Source organism: Phaseolus vulgaris, chromosome 1 (assembly GCF_051622355.1).
Source record: "Phaseolus vulgaris cultivar YP4 chromosome 1, ASM5162235v1, whole genome shotgun sequence".
Taxonomy (NCBI): domain Eukaryota; kingdom Viridiplantae; phylum Streptophyta; class Magnoliopsida; order Fabales; family Fabaceae; genus Phaseolus; species Phaseolus vulgaris.
Window position 1 is genome coordinate 5,072,723 of NC_143498.1, and position 16,426 is coordinate 5,089,148.

The following is a 16,426-nucleotide window of genomic DNA, read 5'->3' on the forward strand; positions in this document are numbered from 1 at the left end:
ACAAAAGATCCAACAAACCTGAACTAATACAAGCCTACATCTCTATAGTCGGTGCAATATATAAGACAATCTCTAAAGTTTTAGAAATGGAATGGAAAAAGCTCTTCCTAGAATCATAGATACATCACAACCAGCTTTCTTGAGACTTAGAGGATTGTTGGAAAGCATAATTGTGGCAAATGAAGTGGTGAAGGATCTAAGAAGGGACAATAAGTCAGGATTAATCATAAAAGTTGATTATGAAAAGGCATATGAATCAGTAAGGTGGGAGTTCTTGTACTATATACTAAAAAGATTAGGTTTTTGCGAGAAATCAACAAAATGGATAAAAGGATGTTTGAATTCTTCATCAGTGTCAGTTCTGATTAATAGAACCCCAACTCAGGAATTTATGCCCACAAGGGGCCTAAGACAAGAGGATCTGATTGCTCCTTTTCTTTTCTTGGTAGTAGTTGAAGGTTTGGCTGGTCTAGTAAGAAAAATTGTGATTAAAAATAGATTACATGGGGTGAAAATAGGTGCTAATCAGATAGAGGTTTCAATGTTACAATTTGCAAATGATACTCTGGTGGTATGTCAAGCTAAAAACCAAGATGTATAACTATTAAGACTATTCTTAGATGTTTTGAATTAGCGTATGGGTTAAGAGTGAACTTCCATAAGACAAAGATAGGAATTGTAGGAATAAAGTCAACAAATGATGTTTTTTGTTGATATGCTTAATTATGCACAAATATTTGTTCCTTTCAAATACCTAGGATTACAGGTTGGAGGAAACCTGAGAAAGAGGGAGTTTTGGAAAGGAGATATAGACAAATTAAGGAAGAAACTTTATAAATGGAAAGGAAAGAATCTATCTTTTGCTGAAAGAGTATGTTTGATTAAATCAGTTTTTACATCAATACCATTATATTACTTGTCTGTGTTTAAGGCTCCGGTATCAGCGTGTAAAGAGATTACAAACTTGCAAAGGAAGTTTGTGGGACTGGAGCAGTGATAAAAGAAAAATTGCATGAATAAAATGGGAATCCTTATGCAAACCTAAGAATGAGGGAGGGTTGGAAATAAAGGATATAAGAAGTTTTAATAGAGCGTTACTTGCTAAATAGATGTGGAAATTGAAAGTGGATGTGATCTTGTCTAAATACGTTGTAAGTGATAACAAAAGAAAAACCATAACAAGTAGAGCACAATCATGGTGGTGGAGAGATATGTGTAATCTATGCGAAGAAGGTCATTTGGAAAGTTGGTTTCATAAACAGAAAACATGGAAAGTGAGGACAATAAATAATATTCTTTTATGGGCAAATAAATGGTTAGGAAATCACATATTGAAAAAGAAATACCTGAGCTTAGGATATGGTAGTATGGTTAGCTGAAGAGTGTGGAAATTACTCTGTTAAATTTGCATACGAAGTCTTACAAAAATCTATTCCTTCCATTTATAGTCTAGCCATGGATACTTTATGGGATATCAAAGCTTTACCTAATGCTTTAAGATTAGCTTGGAGAATTCTAAAAGGAAAAGTTTTGACAGGAATGGATCTTATAAGAAGAGGTATTATCCTTCCTTCAACAATATGCCCTTTATGTAACAAGGTTGAGGAAATGACTCATCACCTTTTTGTGGAATGGAAGATAGTTTATCAGGTTTGTTTTATGGTTTTAAAGTGGATGGGGATACATATAACTTATCACAATGATCTCAAATACCATTTGCTATAGTTTTAGTTGTTATAATTTAATTCAAAAAGGAACTGAGTGTGGAAAGCGTTTGGGTAGTTTTTTTATGGAGTATTTGGAGCCAAAGGAATGGAGTTGTTTTTAAAGAGAGGAGGGTGGATGCTGAAGAAATCTTTAACCTAGCACAACTACAAGTATGGTCTTGGATGAAGAGGAAAATAACAAATTTTAGTTTTTCATATTCTGACTGGGTTTTATATCCTTTGAATTGCTTGCATTCTTTAAGTGAGTTATGATTATATAGCTTTAACTTACAAATTTTGAGAAGTTTAGCTATTGTTTAATGTGATTACTTTGGTAAGATATTGTAAAACCAAAGCACTAGTTTTGGTTTTTAGTTGGAAAATTTATCTAAATAGGTGTTGTTTAAGGGTATTTCCTTTATGTTTGTAGGAGGAAGAAAGGTGATGCAGCTAGGTGTGCTTTGAAGGAAAGATAGAAAGCTAAGAAGGAATTTGTAATGTGGGTTGTCATAACATGAGAGTATGTGTTAAGGAAGAACATGAAACATGGAAGGTTAGAGGATTCAATGGAGAAGGGCTTGCTACTGAAAGAAGGGAGGTTACGTGATTCAGTGACGGTAGGGGAATATATGAAAAACACATTATTGTTGGTGCAGAGTGGGTATACTGAAGCCAGTTGCGAACTATGCAGAAAAGGCAGTGTAGTATCCACACCTCTTGCACTTGGTGTTAATCTCAACCGGTGGAGCAACAACTATGGTGTAGTTATGGCAGAGGCTGAAAACTCTACTAAACATTCTCAAACTTGCCGCTAATTGTTGATTAGGTAACTATTTTGGTTGTGGAGGGTATTCAATTGGTATTGGAGAAAGCCATTTCTTGTTTGATGAGCCAGCAACCTAAGACTTATAGTATTTATGGGTCGCAAATTCAGAAATTGCAAAAGGAATAATTTTCTACTGAAATCAACTTCAAATGCTAAGGAAGGAAGGATTATGACATTAGATCACTAATATCGTCTTATAATGCAAATAGTTTGTGAACAAAAGGGTCTGCACCGCAAATCAGAACACCTTCTAACTCAAAGAAGTGTGTCCTTAACTGTCATGACATAAAACTTGAAAACTTTTGATGTAGAAAGGCATTGTGAGGATGCTTAATGGTTACATGGTGAAGGTGTGCAAAGTTATGGATGATAGGAAGTGAAATAGAGAAAATTAATTCTGCAAGATATGTGGCAAGAATAAGAATTATGTATGTTATTCATAATACGGTTAGTTGTCAGTTTTAGGTGGATTTAGACTCATATTGGTTGCAATACAGTTAGTTGTCAGTTCACAATCACTTCCAAGATAATATTTCATTCGTTTGATCACTACACAATTTTTCACTTTAGGTCACACTGAGATGTCAACAGATAAAAAAAGTGTTTCCTAAAGTAGGTATAAACACGAAGTTTTTATTGTTATCCATGTAGTAAGGTTTATTTCCCTCCGACTCAAAACATTTGAAAAAATATTGCCTAATTAAGCAACAAGTTATAAAACATAGACCAACATAAAAGTATTATGAGTATTTAGACAATGTTTTTTAAATTATAGGTACTTTAAATAATATTTTAGTAAATTGTAGGTAATTAAGACCACATTTATTTATTAGATATAGTCTTTAATATTTTATAGAACTTAGCTATTCTAAGTGGCCAATTTCACATGAATTGGGTTTAAAAATTTACTATGACCTATTTTAACTGTGTATTCAAATTGTTGTTCCTTCCTCCCATTTTCACTCATCCTCGTCACCTTGTGACTTGGTTGCTAGCAATTGCATTAGTTGGTTCACTTGTATTGAAATAAGTTTCTCCTCCACTGCACTTTTCAAACCCAATTATGATTTTGCCAAGTCCCTACTTCATCTAAGAGAGTCTATTTATCATTAGATACTAAATATTTGAAATACCTGTTAGTTTTTCCTCATATGACACTAATCTGGTATTTAAAAGGTTTCACATACTCCAAGTGTTCCTTATTATATATTTATTATTTATTCGGGTAACCAAGATTGTATTTGACCTTATTCCAATTGGATTTACAATATATTTTCATAATTGAAATGTTGAACATAAGACATTTATCTGAAGTCAGCTGAGGCTACATCAATGGATATTCAGAATAAATTTCTTTAAAATAAAACTAAATACAGAAATGAAAAACATAAAAATATATTTACTTAGGAGTTTTCATATAATGTCACATGATACGTATTAACAAAAAGTTAACTGTCACAGTTCTCTTCTAGCAAATATATATAACGACAATAAACAAAAAACCCTCTGCAAACTGGTTGGACTAGTTTAATTATTTGGTATCTGTTTTCAACAATTTGGACGTGTCGAATATGTTTTCTTGTCGATTCTTTATCGATCAAACTTTACGATCAGTTGAACAGATCAATTCCTGAACACCTCCCTTTTCAATTTGATCCAATTTTTTGCTTCACAATCTAGTCACCTAGCTAGCTGGTTCACCTAAAAGAGCCACCACTTGAGGCAAATAAAATTAGTTAAAGTATACAAAAAGCAGTGCACACACCGCGAATATGCATGCACAAGATTCATTAATTTCAAAATGTTCCAAGAGTGCAACAAAAACATCACCAGCACCATGTTTTTGTCCTCCAAGAGAATCTGCATTGTGTAGAGACCAATCTTGTTTGTATTATGGAGACTACAACAGGTCTGAAGTTTGTCGACAGCATGGATGATTATTAGAAGATTATAGAAGGTAAATGTAGTGTCACTGAGCACTTGATCAACCAATCTGAGATCATCGGGACCAACACCAGTGTGAACGTTATTCTGGGATGTGTGCTTGGAAAGAGAAGAGGGAGAGAGACAGCGAAAAAGATTCTTGCATTGAACTGTACAGAAACATCACAATGATGGTCTCAGTTGTACTTTGAAGCACATAAAGGGAAAGTGCATGGTTTAACAGTCCAGTGGAAACTCACCTCGGGATCTTCAACGTTCATCACTTTGTCTTTCCCTAACGTAACAAAGCAAACTAAAGGGACCCAACTCTGGTATGGACCACATGAAGAAGGAGAAGCCATAGCCTTAGAGACCCCACTGTTTATCTTCCACCTTAACTTTTTCTTCCTCTTTTTTGCTGCACTGTCTTGGAGATACCCGCTTGACCACATGGTTACTTACAACTAGCTACCACCCTAAAAGACCCTTCCTTCTATCTATTACTGTTGCCCTCTTTGCTTTATCTCTTTCTTTGCTGTTATTCATTTCCTTTTCTTTCCCCATTTTTCAACATGGATATTGCATACAAAATAAAGTTGCTGCTGTCATCTTGCAATCGCTTCTGTTTGGTTTTTTGTTGCCAAATCAGTGTAACATTGGTCAAACAATCTAACATATTCTAACGTTCATAATATATAGAGAGAGAAACACACACACATAGGAAAAATGTTAATCTGTACTTTGTTAATCAAGCAACTTTGAAATATAATATCTACATATAAAGGGGTTCAACCTAGTTGAAGATATTGGTCTCATTTGGGAACGACTCAAATGTCAATTAAAATATATATAATCACGTTCAGTCCCTATCTGAATCTGAATCTCAAACAAGATTGTCTCGTCAAACGAATGCATGTGAAAAACCAAAACCAAAATATCTAAATAGAAATTTATATGGGTTAGGGAGATGGGTTGTTGAAAGATAAAAAAAAGTTTGAGAATTATGCAAATTAAAATGAGGGCGTGATTTCATTTTATCATAAAAAATGATGCATGCTCTAATATATAACTCTGGTCTAAAATTTCAATTTTGATATGAAATAACAAAAATCATCTTTTTTTATATATCATTAGTTATATAGTGAATAGATTGTCAATATATCATCTCTTTTATTAATATTGTTATATATATAAAGAGTTTAATAAGTCTAAAGATTTGTTTTGTTATTTAATTATAAATTATTATTCATATAACTTTTTAAATAATTATTATAAAGATTAATAATTTTTGTGTGATAGATGATAGTGAAAATCTGATAGTTTTTTCATATATAAAATGTGCCAGGTTTGAAAATGGATGTTTTCAAAGTTTTCTGTAAGGTAAACTTTGTTAAAGATAAAAAAAAAATAACGTAGCCATCCCAAAAAAATAGTAAATTTTTTTTTTTTTAAATAAATTAAAACTGATAAAAGAAACCGTTGTTGTGTGATCTAATTGTGGAATTTGTGTAAACCATAGGTATATAACCAGTTAAAAACCCTTGCATTATTTTCATCTTTTACAATTCTACTAATTCACATATTATTATTACTATATTTTTTAGATAATTTTCAAACCGAGACTCATTCTGGTGTGGACCACATAAGGAAGAAGGAGAAGCCATAGCGTTTGAGGCCCCTGTGTCTGTGTTCCACCTCAACTTTTTCTTCCTCTTTTTGCTGCACTGCCATGGAGATACCCGCTTGACCACGTGGTTGCTTACAACTTGCTACCACCCTAAAATACCCTTCTTTCTATCTATCACTGTTCCTCTCTTTGCTTTATCTCTTTCTTTTGTGCTATCAATTTCGTTATCTTTCCCTGATTTTCAGGATTCACCTTAGATCGTTCTGTTCACACTCCAAATTATTAAGCACAGTTATCGTTGGACAACAAAAATCTGATCAAAACTATTTTATTTACTCGGTAATCATACATGCTTAACGAAACATCTAAGGAAGGACAAGAAAACTTCAAAAATGGGTTCTGTAATACGTGTACTAAACATCATACTACACTATGAGGCCATTAGCAATGGCGCGGTTAGTACCAACATGAGTGGTTTCATACACTGGAAGCTCCTCACAGTACCTTTCACTTCCAAACACAGCCAAATGATCAAGCTCGAAGAGATCCGAACTTGCATAACTCGATGCATCATCATCATCATCCTCCTCCTCATCATAATCAACTTTACTCCTCAAAGACAAGTCCTTTAAAACCAAATCATTGCCCTTCTTTGGATTCTGTCGGTACTCTCTCAAGAACCCTCTAGAAGCTTCTTCCCCTTCACACAAACGTTTGTGCCCACAGGGTCGACTATCTTCACCCACGATTACACTCACGGGGTAAAAACGCACGGTTTGCTTCACCCCATTGCGCATCCTCTCTCTTTCTGAAGACATGGTTTTGCTCAAACAAGAGCGGGACAATGAGGAAGCAGAGGAGCACGTGGAGGAGCTGGATGAAGAAGAAGAAGAAGAAGATGAAGAAGCGTGTCGCACTTCGCCGCACGAGCGGGAACTTGTTTTCTTAGTGTTCGCGAAGAGCGAGTTGAGGAAACTGGTGACTCGACCACCAGGAGAAATCGGTTGTTTCACCTTTTTAAGGTTGTTGTAAATCTTCAACGCCCGGGACTTGGATTTTATTAGCATCTCCTCATTGCGAGCCGCCACGTGTCGCTCCTCAGAGGTGTGGGAGTTCCGACACAATCCCTCGAACATGCGAATTCCGTATCTCTCCGACCGGAACGACGCGCTCGCGCCCACGAGCCTGGCGCACGGCACCAGACACGGTTCGCGCGAGATGGATTCGTTGTCGGACGATGAGAATCCAAAGCTGGAATCCGAGGAAACCGAGGTGGAGCTGAAGAACAAAGCATCCTCGTCGCGGTGCAATTTTTTTTTGTCGGCTTTCGCGCCGACAAATTTTTTATCCGCGTCAACGGATTTCGAATTGCCCCTACTACTCTGTTTCTTGCTGGTGCTCATCGTTGTGTGTCTGTAGAATTTGGTTTCGCCGTTTTTTCTCTCTCCCTCGTCGATGGAACTGTAGATTTGGTCAAGGAGAGTGGTAGAGAAAGATGGAGTTCGTAGCTTGTTGTCATCGTCTCTTCGGGGCTTTTCTAAGTTGTACATGTTTGTTATGCGATGCAACAACTGAAATCAAGAAAGTTGTGAAAAGAATTCAAGGGGAGTAGGTAATGGTTCTTGAAGTTGAAGATGGGTGAAACAATGAAAACGAAGATAAGGTCCAGTGATTGAAGAAAATGAGGAAGAGAGAGTTTGTTTGTTTGATGGGATTGAGAATTGGTGGTGGAATGAGAGGGGGAGTTTATAAAGGATTGAGAGTGTGATGAGGCCCATGAGTGTGAGTGTACATGGTGGTCCACAAAAGCAACAATACGTCCCTACCCATAACCACATTTGAATCAAATGTGGTTCATAGTTTTTAAAGCTTCTAAAACATTATTATATTCTGCCAAAAAATGGTTATATCGCAAGCTTTTTGAATAAAATTAAACCATAAACTAGTTCACATACACAGATCCCTAGTTACATGCATTTCTTGATTAAGTTACATGCACCATATCTTGTAAAATATAATGAAATAGTAGGAATTATATTTTTAGTTTGATGCTAAGACTAATAAATAAAGTGATTATTTACAATACATGGGTCTCCCACCATTCCTCCATTTTGATGACAACCTCATGCTTGTGCCTTCCCATCACGTAGTTAGATTTAAATATATATGTATATTCGAGTCCTCATAGTGAGTAGGTCATTGTGTCTATTTACAAAGAAACCAACCGACAAGATCATTCTCATGGTCGCACGCCCCTAGCTACAGGTTTTCTATGCTTCATGCTTCATTTTTGCATAAGATACACAATCTTCAATATGATGATTTTTGGACTTTTATGTCAAAATGGACACTCATATTTCATTCAATCTTGTAGAAATAACCTGATAAGCTTTACTTTATTTTATTTTTTTGTTTTCATGTATCAGTGATGGGAAATAAACAGTTCTCATATATAATTAAAGGTAAATAAATATTTATTCTGAATTCTTTATGGCTTGGTGATTTTATCTACTTTTTAAGAGATATTAAATTTTAGCTTAAATTAACATGTGTATATATATTCATGATGGTATCTTAATATGTGGAGGGAGGGAATTAAATTAAGTGGTGGGACCATTCATAAAGTTAAAAATTGTGATTTGAGTAGTTCTTAGGAAAATGAATGAGTACGAATATATATGTGACGAGAAAGTCAAACTAAATAGCCGTGATGTAAAAAATTGTCAATGAAATTTAAATTGTTCAACTATAATCTGTTGACTTATGTTTTTCTTGGATTTAATTTCTGTTGAGGGTTCCTTTTCATTAGTCATGAGTAGGTTATACAATAATTAATAAGTCATTTTGTTAGGAATACAATGTGCTATCATTAAACATTTAGTTTTCTATTTGATGGAAGTAAATGATAAGATATACTAATTATTATATGTTGTTTATTATTTTGATATGATAATATTATCTTATCATTTATTTTACTTTATTATTATAGTATATTGAGTGAGTTAAGTTTAGTACAATAAATTAAGTTCATCAATATTTGTTTTCCAGCTTGTTGTTGGGATATTAAATGATATGAATACAAGAGTTATAAAAGTATGCTAATATTAATTGTGTTTTTTTTAATTTCTAGTGTTTTCTCTTTATAGTGGTGAATAATCTTTATTTTTCTTTGTCAGTTATGATTCTAATATTTATTGATTGATTTTTTTTCTCTCTTTAGCTAGATTTAGAATGAGTGTACTGCTTGTATATATATTCAGACTATTTGTTCATCTCTGTTTTATTTTATAATAAGTTGTTATTGTTTGAACATATTCAACAAAAGATAATCTCAATTCTTTCTCTCATGTATAAGAGTTTTTATTGCTTGAGGAACAACTAATTATCATGTAAAAGAAGCTGAACTCGTATTCTTAAAACTATTTTAAAGAATATTTCCTATGAATTTAAATTTGGTTGTTAAGATTGGAATGAATGAATTTTGTTAATGTGAATTAAAAACCATGTGTTGCATGGCTTTAGCTTAATCAATGTATTGTAAGCTCATAGATTTGTAGATATAGTTGTGATTTGAATAGCAAAGATAAGTTAAATTTGATGTATAAAACTAGTTAGAATAATGGTTGAATTGAAGTTGGAATTTATTTTTGTTAGTTTTGCAAATATCACTTAAGTGTTGGATTAGTTATTCGAGAAACACTCAAGCTACAACAATAATTAGTGTAGGCATATGGCATATCATTCAAACGTTCATTTGGTTACTCAGCCTGTATTAATATTTGAGTGAGCAAGATGTTGAAGTAACATTTGGTTTACAAGTGTGTTTGAAGACTTAGAACCTTGGTCTGCCTCTTTTGTAGCGAGCCACAGGTTAGTATGGGCGAGGTGTTACGGCCTTCCTCTACCTTTATGGAACAAGGACTGTTTGGCTAAGATTATTGGAGAGATGGCAGATCTGGTATCCATTGATGAGGTAACTGAGCAGTGGGAAAACCTTGAATATGTGCGTATCCAATTACGGGTGACCAAAATGAGTAGAATCGGAATCACAAATGGGTATCAGATAAATGGTCAAATATACAATATCAGTGTTATTGAAGAGGAAACCGATCAAGGAGGACGAGCATGCAGTTGCCCCGAACACAATCTTTCTTCCTCGGATAGCATATCTTCATCGGACACCTTTATCGTGGAATCTGTTTTTTCGGATAAAGCATCGGAGGATGGGGACATTGATGCCGGCGGCACCTCTCGACGGAGAAAGGAGGATGAGGAAGACAACGAAAAGACACCACAGATAAAGTCGAGCCAATTAAGGCAATTCACTCAGTATGAAAGGGGGAGGCAGAGCAAAGATAGTTTACCTTATACAAATAAGGTAATATGTGAGCAGGGGGGTTCTGCTCTTGGGGCAGCTTTATCTGTACAAGAGAAAGTCAACTCTTTATGTTCACTTATACATAATGCTCTATCTGACCTAGTCCATTGTTCTCAAAACCTTAACTCCCCTTTACCCAAATTAAGTGTGGGCCTGCTTTCTGAGGCCCAATTTAACAATAACGGGGGTTTGGGCCTAACTAAACAAGGAGTTAGGGTTGCTGCGGAAGTGGATCACGAAAGGGCGGGGCAAGGGAAGGTCACGACGTCGAAGACGACGGTTGGTGGAGGTGTCGAACCGACAATGGAGGCTTCGGTTAATTTCTCTGGAGGGAGGTACATAGAGCCAAATTGCGGCTACCCTCATCCAGGTGGAACGATTCGAAATGGCGAGCCTAGAGGAGGACCTATGTACAACCATATGCCTAACCAAACCGCGTCCCACGGTGAACCAAGTAGTGTGGGCAGCTCTGCGTCGGTGAGCAGAGACCCCACTAATGACGAAGCCGTGCCAATTGCGGATGAAGAACCCATCACGTCGGAGAATGTACGGAGGCTGCGAGGGCTATGGGAACAAGGTACGAAACCATCATGCCTGCGGTGGAGGTCTAAGGGAGGATTAGGGCCACTGCATTACGGGGTCAATTCATCATCCAGGTTAAGTCGATGCTCCTTTGCTGAATCTGATAATGATATTGAACACTGCAATAACAGATTAAGGGTTGAAGATTATATAGCTGAATCTGAACGTATTTGGGATGCGGGGAAACAATTAGGGGTGAGGTGTTCCGGGGAGGAGGTGAACATTGTAGTTCAATTGGAAAGTATGGAGGAAAGGGATAAGGAAGTTAAGAAGAATGCCGAGGAGGGTACTAGTCACGTCGAATTATGATCATACTCAATCTTAATATCAGGGGCTTGGGGGGGCACTAAGGCTAATTATTTGAAACACTGCATAGCCAAGGAGGGCGCGAAATTTGTGTGTTTGTAGGAAACAAAATCTGTGTCTTTTACTGATAATCGTTGTTTCTCTCTTTGGGGGGATAGTAACATAGGTTGGGTGCATTCTGAAGGTGATAATGGTGCAGGGAGCATGTTATCAATTTGGCATAAAGATAAATTCTGCTATGATTCGCATGTTGTCGGGATAGGTTTCATTGCGGTGGTAGGTCAACACACCAAATCTAGTTGTATGTGCTTTGTGGTTAATATCTATGCGGCATGCAACTACAGTGCAAAAATCACTTTATGGGAAGCTTTAACTTCACTGAAGAGGAGTTATCAAAACATGGCAGGATGTTTTTGTGGAGACTTTAATGCTATAAGAAGGGAGGATGAGAGGAAAGGAATCACAGGTGGGTCAAGTCAGACGAAGGAAATAAGAGGATTTAACTGTTTTATCGACGCAAACAGTATGGTGGACATTCCAAGTGTGGGAAAAAAGTATACATGGTTCAAACCAAATGGAACCGCTAAAAGTAGGTTGGATAGAGTCTTGGTTTCTGAAGAATGGATTCAGACTTGGCCTTTCTATAAACAATATGTGCAACAAAGAATTGTGTCCGACCACTGTGCTATTGTGGCAAATCTTGGGCCAAAGATTGGGGTCCTAAATCATTCCGTTCCATAGATGCTTGGTTCATGGAGCCAGGGTTCAAGGCGTTTGTGAAGGAGAAATGGGGGTCGTATAATGGACAGGGAAACAACATTTCTAGCCTTAAGGAAAAATTAAAATACTTGAAGGCAGACCTCAAAGTGTGGAATAAGAATGTGTTTGGGTGTCTGCAGACAAATCAAAAGCAAATCCTGAAGGATATTGAGATCCTTGACGTTAAGGATGATAATGATGTTTTAGAGGAGAGCGATCAGATTAGAAGAATGGAATTACTCAGCCAATTGAGAATGATTGATAATAAGCTGAACTCTCTTGCAAGACAAAAAGCAAGAACAAACTGGTATAAATTTGGGGACATGAATTCCAAATTTTATCATACGACCATTAGGTGGAGAAGACTCAAAAACGAAGTCAAAGGTGTGCAGGTTGGGGGGCAATGGTGTGAGGAACCGGAAGTAGTTCGCAGGGAAGCTAAGGCTTTGTTTGAAAATAGGTTTACGGCTACACGAGACTTCGGTGTAAATTTGGGCTCTGTGGAGTTCAAATCCCTTCCTCATGATATCAGCTTAAGCATGGTTTCGAGTTTTACAGAGGAAGAAGTGAAAGAAGCTGTATGGCAGTGTGAAGGTTCAAAGAGTCCAGGGCCGGATGGTTTCAACTTCACGTTCATTAGGAATTGTTGGGATGTCCTTAAATCTGATGTTATGGAAGCTGTAAATTCATTCCAAGAGACTGGGGTTATTCCAAAAGGCTGTAATGCTTCCTTCATTGCTTTGGTACCTGATGACTTTTTACGGCAAGTGCACCGCGTTTGTCAAAAGTAATATAATTGTCCCTAAGGACGGATATCGATCCCACAAGGAACAGTGAATTATCGAGTACAATAATCGCTAAATATAAAAATAGAACAATTAAAAGAGTTTTGAATTAATTGTGTTGGCACTGATCAATAAGAAAACAAACAAAGAATTAGTTGTTTCAATTGGAAAAATAAGGATTAGTTTCATCTCTCTCACTCTCAAGTATTTTGATTAGCATGTCAATATTAAGTTCTTTTGATTGAAATTGATGCCCGTATAAAAATCATTTATATCGATTCCTCGCATATAAAATCCTTAAGAATGTCCCCTAACTATCGATCCCTCGCATAATTATAAGAACAACTTAGAACGAAGCTCAGACGTTTAATAGCAATTAACATTTTAAGTCCATTCCTAGCACTCAAATATGTTAAGTATTGTTGTTTAGGTCCGAACCCTAAAAATACCTCCCGGTCAGATTTAAGATTCTCAATTTGTCAGGAAAAATTAAAAGTAAAACAACAATACCAATAATCAATCAAGAACTGAATATTAATATATAAAATATCACCTCAATACATAAGAGTTTGAGCAGATTACTCCCAATCCCAAAGGGTAGAATTAGCCACGCATACTTCTATCACCTTCCATTCTCCCAATTGGGTTACAATTCACTCTATGGTGTTTTCCTCTCAATCTGGCACACTAAGGTTGAGCCTCTAGCCCTCTATTTATCCTAGTTTTCTAGGGTTAGGTTGTTTCCTATGTCGCGCTAACGGGCTAAATGATAAAACATAAAAAAGGCCCAATCTTTCTTTGCATCTTTTTCCATTCTGGGACCTTCTATCTTTATCTTTTTAGCTCAAATCATTCATCTTTAATCCAAATCTTCAATCTTCCTTAGAAATCTGCAATTAACACCAAATTTGAGAATAAAATACTCTTATTCAAATAAAGATTATAAAAAATGTAAAAAGGTATAAATTCATAAATCAGGAATTATTTTATATGTAAATTAGCAATAAATCCTCATAAGTGCCTATATTTTAATATGAAATATTACTTAAATTAGACACTTATCACTCTCCCCAACTTAGAATCTTGCTTGTCCTCAAGCAAAGTAAATGAATATATTTGAATTTAAATATCAAACAGCTTAATTCACTAAACAACAGATCAAATTAGAAACTTATGATGCTTCCAAATTCAAATATAGATAATTATAGACACAATCAATTTCCAGGATCAAATCAAAACAAATAAATGACAATTCATCAAGGAATATCTTCTCATATGCTCACGGGTAAGTGTTTGTTTCTCTCTATTTTCACTGAATCATAACAAATCACAGTTGCTTTTCCTTTCATCTTCAAATCACAAACATATTAGAAACATGAATCTTGAGGTCTTTTCCAGGGTTGTAATGAGGTTGGGCTTCCAAAAAATATTGGTTTTTCTTAGATAACAAAATGCACATATTAAAGAAGAAGAACATATCTACAATTCAATTATAGAGAACATATATGTTATCTAATTACCACTTTCTTTCGATGTCACCTTTTCCCTCATTTTCTTTTTGACTTTTCATGATTTTCATGAAATTTTTCTATCTTTCTTTTCTATTTATTTTTCTTCTTCTGTTCCTTTTTTTTCTTTTCAATAATAGGAAAAGATTCTTCCTATTTTCAACTTTTTGACTTTCACAATCAGAACCAACATTCCTTTTTCTATAAGTATTGCATTTATGTTCTCCTTCCTTAAACATGCTAAAGGGTAGGAAATTATATCAATAAAGGTTAAGGTGCAATATTAACAAAAAAATTCTTGGCCCAAAGGGGATAAAAAAAAATGGAATTCTAATATAAAGGTTGGCTTTTTGGCCCTGGCTCCTAATTAACACAAACAAATGCCTCAAACATCTTCATGCTCTTTTATGATGCAACAAAAATAAAAATTAAGCAACCACAACTGTCAATTCATCAGTAAAACTCTCAAACTGTTTAAGGTTCACACACTCACTTGGTTTAATTGGTCTAATTCCTTTTTGTCTTGTCATTATCTGTCCTAATCAATCATCCTGTTAAATTTATGTATCATACTTTTAACTACATTTGAATAAGGATTCAATCTAATTTTCTTTTCTAACCTGTGTCTAATTCATCTCACTATTTAATATTTAAACACAAATTCTTTTTTCCACAATTCAAAATTAATATTCTAGTTCTTTTTTATTTGAGAAAAATAAACTAGAAAGCAAACAAATTAAAATTGGAAATTTATTCAAGAAAGAAAATTCAAAACCTAAAACTAACAAACTATAAAAAAACAACAAATTTATTCAAAATACAAAATAAGCAATTAAAACAAACTAAAAAAAAGCAAATAAACAAAAAACAAAATAACCGAAAAATAAAATAAAATAAATAAAAACTAAACAGAAAATAAAATTTAAATAATTGAAAAGAAAAGAGAATTAGATAGATAGAACCATATTTTTGCTCAATCCTCTCTTCTTAAGAAGTCATCCAGCTTTTTGTTAAAATCTTTATCTATAATCTTGCTTCATTTGCTGGATCTGCCCCCTTGACTAATAGAACCTGTCCTCAGGTCAAAATACATAACCTGCAAAATTATTAGGAGGCATACAAGATTTTTTATATATTTTTTTTTTGAAAAATAAAATAAACAAAGATAACAACATAAAACTAAAATGTGGACTGGGTTGCCTCCCAGTAAGCGCTCGTTTAACGTCATCTAGCTTGACGCCTGTTTATTTCAAGATGGACAACTCTCTTTGTTGCATCATTTTGTACACATTCTTCTCCTGCATTAAAATTTTTATGACCATAAAAAAGATTTAAAGTTACCTCCTCATCTTGAGTTCTAACTTGAAGTTCTCCTTTGTCGACATCAACTATGATTCTAGCAGTCTTCATAAAGGGTCTTCCAAGTATCAAGGGAACCTCCTCATCTTCTTTCATGTCCATCACAACAAAATCCACAGGGAATGTGAATTTATCCACCTTGATGAGAACATCTTCAACCACACCATATGGATACTTGGTTACTTGATCAGCTAGCTTTAAAGTCATCTTGGTGGGTTTAATCTCCAAATCCCCTATTTTCTTCAGCATTGCCAAAGGAATTATATTTACGCTTGCTCCCAAATCCAATAAAGCATTGGCTACTAATAAAGCACCTATAGACACGGGAAGGTTAAAACTCCCTGGGTCCTTGAATTTTTTAGGCAAGCCTTTTTGAATAATGACATTGTATCCATCCTCAAGCTCTATATTTCTTTCTTCAATATAGCTCCTATTCTTTCGAAATCTTTCAAATGTTGAATCTTGCTTCAAATTTCCTGCAAAATAATTTTTAGGGAGCAATTTATCAAAGAATTTTCTTTCCTTCTCTTTTTTTGAAGGAGAATGAGGATATGATAAATCTTTTTCAAGAACTCCTCTCTCCTTATTTTCACTTTTCCTCTTTATTTTTTCCTCCTCACTTCTCTCTTTCTCATCTCTCTTCCCCTTTGTCTCATCTTTTTCTTCT

General features: G+C 35.0%; 2 protein-coding genes across 2 annotated transcripts; one reads left to right on the plus strand and one right to left on the minus strand.

Moving 5' to 3' along the window:
• Nucleotides 1-6,396: 6,396 nt before the first annotated feature.
• LOC137816729 (protein BIG GRAIN 1-like B) lies at nt 6,397-7,869 on the minus strand. The gene has a single exon (XM_068620002.2). It carries the CDS (start codon nt 7,630-7,632, stop codon nt 6,508-6,510), a length of 1,125 nt encoding a protein of 374 aa, XP_068476103.1. The 5' UTR covers nt 7,633-7,869; the 3' UTR covers nt 6,397-6,507.
• Nucleotides 7,870-12,100: 4,231 nt separating this feature from the next.
• LOC137815354 (uncharacterized) lies at nt 12,101-14,635 on the plus strand. The gene is made up of 2 exons (XM_068618498.2): nt 12,101-12,874; nt 14,585-14,635. Exons 1-2 carry the CDS (start codon nt 12,101-12,103, stop codon nt 14,633-14,635), a joined length of 825 nt encoding a protein of 274 aa, XP_068474599.2.
• The last annotated feature ends 1,791 nt before the right edge of the window (nt 14,636-16,426 follow it).

Excerpts from the sequence above, each read along its gene's own strand:
- LOC137816729 (XM_068620002.2), bottom strand. The coding sequence starts at position 7,632 with ATGTACAACTTAGAAAAGCCCCGAAGAGACGATGACAACAAGCTACGA.
- LOC137815354 (XM_068618498.2), top strand. The coding sequence starts at position 12,101 with ATGGAGCCAGGGTTCAAGGCGTTTGTGAAGGAGAAATGGGGGTCGTAT. Across the intron at positions 12,875-14,584 it reads CTGATGACTTTTTACGGCAA|AACCAACATTCCTTTTTCTA; the intron begins GTGCACCGCGTT and ends TTTCACAATCAG.